This window comes from Pyxicephalus adspersus, chromosome 7, assembly GCF_032062135.1.
Source record: "Pyxicephalus adspersus chromosome 7, UCB_Pads_2.0, whole genome shotgun sequence".
NCBI classification, from domain to species: domain Eukaryota; kingdom Metazoa; phylum Chordata; class Amphibia; order Anura; family Pyxicephalidae; genus Pyxicephalus; species Pyxicephalus adspersus.
Genome location: NC_092864.1, coordinates 3414037 through 3420004, shown reverse-complemented (window position 1 = coordinate 3420004; position 5968 = coordinate 3414037). Strand labels below are relative to the sequence as shown.

General features: G+C 39.6%; 1 protein-coding gene and 1 long non-coding RNA gene across 2 annotated transcripts in view; one reads left to right on the top strand and one right to left on the bottom strand.

The window, feature by feature from the left end:
- Positions 1-773: 773 nt before the first annotated feature.
- LOC140334694 (microfibril-associated glycoprotein 4-like) lies at positions 774-3846 on the top strand. Its single transcript, XM_072416935.1, has 4 exons — positions 774-831; positions 1606-1702; positions 2188-2382; positions 3377-3846. The coding sequence occupies exons 1-4, from the start codon at positions 805-807 to the stop codon at positions 3625-3627; spliced, it is 570 nt and encodes a 189-aa protein (XP_072273036.1). The 5' UTR covers positions 774-804; the 3' UTR covers positions 3628-3846.
- Positions 3847-5549: 1703 nt separating this feature from the next.
- The window catches only part of LOC140334867 (uncharacterized), a 2756-nt gene continuing 2337 nt past the window's right edge, over positions 5550-5968 (bottom strand). The window contains exon 3 of the long non-coding RNA XR_011921626.1: positions 5550-5913. This is a non-coding gene — a long non-coding RNA (uncharacterized lncRNA). The remainder of the gene's footprint in view (positions 5914-5968) is intronic.

Below are 5968 nucleotides of genomic sequence, written 5' to 3'. Positions count from 1 at the left end.
CTGTATAGCCATGGGGTCACACATAATGAATACCGTTGGTAAGAAATTACCTATCAATCTGTGTACAAGTTATCACAATATATCCAAACAGATTGGATCAATGTTTCTCAACCAGGGTTCCTCCAGAGGTTCCTCGAGCAATGAGCAGTTTGTACCTCTCAGGTCAGTTATCACTGACACCAATCATCTTTTTGGCTATCTGTAATGGTGGTTCCCTTCCAACTGATTAACAATGTCAGACTATGAACCTCATGTACTGAGATCTGTGGCTATAGTAAATATAGTTATTGAATGTTATTTTATAAGTTCTCCTGTGCTAAAAATTTTGAGAAACACTGGATTAGACTATCAAGACACTAATTCTTCTTCCATCACCCAGCGCCTGTCTTTGGACCTGGCCTTGTTCCTGTTGCTCTGCATGACTTCTGTTCTTGCTCTCCAAGCTCCTCTCAACCAGCGTCAGCGTGAGTAAAACATTTCCCTTTCTCTGACTTGTCTTAATTTATATCAAATTAAGAAGGACAGTTAGAGGTTAAAAGTGTAACACAATTGGCTAAGATTTGGACCCAGTGAGGAGAGGCATCTTCAAAGAAGGTCAATATGACATTTTATCTTTAGGTTGTACATCTTGGGGAGACGGTACACTTATCCTATGCTTGTTTTCCAGGCAATAGTTGTCGACCACAATGCAGCTGCTACCCTCTGGACTGCAAGGACATATATGACAACGGGAAGACATCAGATGGGGTATATTGGATATACCCCAATGGGCATTATTCAGATGCAGTCCCAGTGTATTGTGACATGACTTCTTCCAATGGGCCATGGACAGTAAGTGATGGGAGCAGACAACTAAGATTAGACAGTGGGGGATGTACTATGACATGACTGCTCCAAATGGACCATGGAAAATAGGTGATGGGACCAAACAAGCTAAGATTAGACAGTAGGGGATGTACTATGACATGACTGTTCAAAATAACAATAAGCGATGGGACCAGACAAGCTAAGATTAGATAGTAGGGATGTACTATGACATGACTGCTCCTAATGGACCATGAACAGTAATTGAAGGGATAAGTAAAGATAAAATTATACAATAGGGGTTGTACTATGACATGACCGCTCAAAATGGACCATGGACAGTATATGATGGGACCAGACAAGCTAAGTTTAGACAGTTGGTGATGTACTATGACATGACCCCTCCAAATGGTGAACGGACAGTAAATGATGAAACCAGACAAGCTAAGATTAGATAGTTAGGGGTATACTATGACATGACCCTTCCATATGGACCATGGAAATTAGGTGATGGGACCAGACAAGCAGTGGCATAGAGACTTGGAGCACCTTTACTCACCCCCTCCCCCAACCCTAAACCAGGTTTACTGGATCACCCAGTTTATCCCATGATTCTCTATCTTCTCCATGCATGGAGGGCTTTATTAGATCAGGCCCATTGACTTTCACAAATGAAATCAATTTTTTTGCCATACATACAGTTTAATGGTAACCTGAGCAATTTTTAAAGTAGATTTCAATAGCTTTGGATGTGAGCATATTCACCATGATCTGGTTGGTCATTAAACGTCTCTTTTCCAGGTATTTCAGAAAAGATTTGATGGAAGTGAGGATTTCTATCGAGGCTGGGAGGACTACAAGGTCGGATTTGGGAGAGCTGACTCAGAGTATTGGCTGGGTAACTTTTTTTTAAAATACATAGTTTCAAAAGTTAGGATGTTGATTTTGTAGAAATGGTCTCTTTTGCTGTTTTGACATAGTAAAGGACCTGTGGTCTCATTTGAACTTGGTTTGAGTTCTCCAAGCTGTGAAACTTTCTTTGAATATCCTGTAATATTATGTTTTCATAAGGAAAGGAGCCCAACACTGCAGGGACCAGTATGGCCCTTCCTATTCATGCATGTGTTCTCCCTGCTCATTTCATTGACAGCAGCATTTTAACAAAGCAAGCAACTAGTGGTTGATAAATGAGAGAATTAAGATGGGCATAGGACTGCCCTCTTATACCCAGGTTTTTATTTTCTGTATGATTTTTCAATGACGTTTTTTTTTTCATTCTTTGAACTAATCATTGTTTTATTTTTTACTTGTTGTTTACTTGAGTAATAACAGCTTTGTTAAGGAATATATTCCTAATAAACCTCCATATTTTTTCTGGCACAGGCTTAGAAAACATCTATCGTCTCACCCTTCAGAAGGCCTACCGCTTGCGCATCGACCTCACAGATTTTGACAATGACTCTCGTTTTGTGATCTACAATAATTTCTCCCTCTCACCTCTTTCTATCTCTGGGGTAGCAGAAAGCTACAAACTCTATATTGTTGGCTTTGAAGAAGGGGATCCATCCAAGGCTATTGGTAAGGAACCAAGGCGGATACTGGATAGAAGATGGATCTTATTTGGGTCTCTTGTGTGGGTGATTTGTAGACAGAAGATGTAGATGGAAGCTTCGTTTTATAATGTAAGGGTGCTTCCGTATAATGATGGGTAAGCCATAGGTTGGGAATATGAATAGATGAGCAGATATAAAGTTAGATGAATAATAAATGGATATTTAGGTTGGCTTTTGGATCAATAGATTGATGGTAAGATGGGTTGGTTCGGGGAATATAGAGTGTTATAAAGAGTCGATGTATGTTTAGGTGGGTGAATTGATTTTAGGTGGGCAGATACGAGGCTAGACACCTTTATGTCATACATAGGGCAAATAGTAGGTAGGTTGATGGAGGAATTTATGTATGGATGACTAGACCAGCCCATGTTGGATGAGTGGTTGGTTGGGTAACTGGGTTTGTGAGAGGATGGGGATATATTAGTGGTTATTAGATAGAGAGATAATTCGGTTGGTTAATGGCCAAGTGAATGGTTACGTTGGATGGATAGGTAGACGACTTGGTAGAATAATCATTGGATGATAATTCTGGATAGTAGACAGATCTGTGGATAGTTAATTTAGAGATAGCAGGTGAGATGTTGGTGAATGGATGAATGAGCAGATAGGTGGTGTTATTATGTAGAAAACAAAACTCTGGTGCTCTGAATATAAGACGTCAGTTTCAGAGAAATAAATGATGAAAATAGAACACTAGAGGAACCAAACTTCTTATACAAGGACACACAATCATTAAAACCTTTGAAACGAACCATACTGCTCCCTATGCACAAGAAACATCTAGACGTATGAACGCCCAATAATATTGTATAGACACTTTAGTCAGTAAAATTGACTTACACTTCTACCACACTTTAAAATAATATTTGTTGATAGATCAGACACATTTTATGATTTAAATATCTGATTTGCACATTTTACATAATGATTCTATGTAACTGTGATACAAATTCCCACAGGTGATTCTTTGGGGAGCCAACATACCATGGGTTTCTCCACCTACGACCACGATGTAGATGTGGGTTCTAGAAACTGTGCCAGCACGTACAAGGGAGGATTCTGGTACAGAAACTGCCATGCTGCCAACCTAAATGGTTTATACCTAGGAGGTAACACCAACCAGTATGCCACTGGCATGACCTGGGAATCATGGCGGGGATTTTATTACTCCATGAAGACCACCGAGATGAAGATAGCAGTCAATTTCTGAACTTCTGATCTTCTTATAGCAAAGGAAATTAAAGAATGGGAGCTAAGTAAGAGAAGTAATATTAAAGCCAATGGAATTTTTACCTTAAATCAGCCAATTACATTTTAGATTCAATAAAACAATAAAAACGTTGTTTGAATTCTTGCAGTTTGGTTCCTTTAAAAAGCAGTCAAAGCCAAGTTTATAAGTTTGTCCCCAACCAGCATGCTACAAAGAAGGATCCTTATTGCCATATTATCCTTGTGGTGCCATTATTATCCATATTCATATGGTCCATTGTGGTGAGTACAAATTTTAATGAAACATTTGTTTACTTTAAGAGAAAAGATTCTGTTAGCATATTGTTTATACATGCATAGGCACAACAACCATTCCGAAATACAGTATTATATTGTGATGATCATTTCTGCCACTAGGTGGTAGTGTTACATTTACAGTTATTCCTATTGGAACTGCATGGTTATGTCAGTCTCGGTTGGTTCCAATAAACAAGATGACCTCTATGTCTTCCTCAACACGTTGACTGATAACAGTAATATCTGCCACAATTATTTAGTAGATTTTCGTAGATGTTTCGATGTAGACAATATATTATTTAAAAGTCATGCCAAAACTCAAAATCCAAACATAACTTTTCCCTCTCCATCAACCCAAAGCCATGCCAGCAGTCATGTGGTCTCTGATATAAATGAGTTGCATAGTGGTTGAGTTATTTCATTGTTTTTATCATCCATCATCGGAGGCAGCTTCCTCCTTCTACAGCCAAGGCCTCGTCATTCAGCGGGAAGTGAGGGATCAATGTGACTTCTGTTCATGCTTCTGCTTTTGTTATATGACATTCTTAAGTTTGGTTCTGTCCCTCTCAAAGAGGAATCCCCATGCTTCCCCATTGCGCCCTGAAATCTGCAATAGCAATTCCTCATAACATAGAATTGCCTAATTTGTTTAATTGCAGACTATTCCTCGGAAGGAGCATGTTCCTTGTCCAAAAAAGGAAAGATAAGCTATTATATTGTTTGGCAGCAGCAATTAATTAATGTTCCATTCCTGGTTCACGCAAATTTGGCGTTACAATTTCCACATTTGTTTGATAGACTAGTTGTGATGTTACCTGTTCACCAGTGACCGCTGTATCATGTTCCTTCTGATGAAGATATATGCGAAACGCGTATTGTTCCATAAACTGATACAAACCAAACAACATGTTAAACATGTGGGATTACCAGGGGCTTGGTGTCTAAGTGTCCCCCAAACATAACCAAAGCACCCTGCAAGGGGTGATGGGTCGGTAACCCTAGTGGTCACCGTACTGCTTTGCTGCAGGGAGAACACCAGGTCACCGCCCTCAGGCTTTTCTCACCAGGGGCAAGTGAAACAAAGGGTTCCGGTGCAAGGACAGTTCCATCTTCTGTTTGCCCATAAAGTGTATGGCGTTACAGTTTACACATTGGTTTGATGATCTAGTTGTGATGCAACCTGTTCAAGTGTTGACCATTGTATGATGTTCCTTCTCAGGAAGCAATATGCGAAACGCGCAATACTTCCATAAAGTCATATAAACCAGACAACATGTTAAACCTTCTCAGCTCTTCTAAGACGTTCAACCAAAGTTGGGTACCTGGGCTTTACAGTAAAGAGGGTGACAACCCTTTTTGGAGCCTGACTTTACAGATCTCGAATATTTCCTATGCTTAGGTCTTGGGTCTCTAGTAACCACACTGGTGCCCTATACGGGTCTCCCTCTGACTACCTACCCACCAAAGTCCCATCCTTCTTCTACTCATCAGCTTACACAGAAGCCACTAAAACTGCAAGTCTGTATTTAACTTTCAGCTTTTGTAATGGGAAATGTGGGTACTTCATGACTTGAAAAGGAAAGTTATTTTTCAAGAACCATTTATCTTCAAGATAAAAATCTAAACTTTTGTTTTATTATTTTTATTGATGTATAGGTGGTGGTTTCAATATGGACAGATATAAATTTTACATCCCAGCCTTCAGGAATATGGCATGGATAATGAAATCTTCAATCCTTTGGAATGGATGGAGCTATCATCATCGTCGTTTTCTTAAAGGAATAATAGGCTCCTTTAGATGAAGCCCAGACTAGGCCCGTAGCGTACTCAGTGGTGGTACCATTTTGATATTTGCCATTTAGGTTGGCACCATGGCACTTGTTGTACCAGAATGCACCATGAAATCTCTCCGCGCAGTTGACATTGTGAAAATCATTGTCATTGTCATATGTGGAAAATGGCATGCCAATGTGACCGCCCAGGGAATTCCCTGCAGGAAACAATAGAATATATTTATGGTTAGAATAGAAGAACAAAAACATATG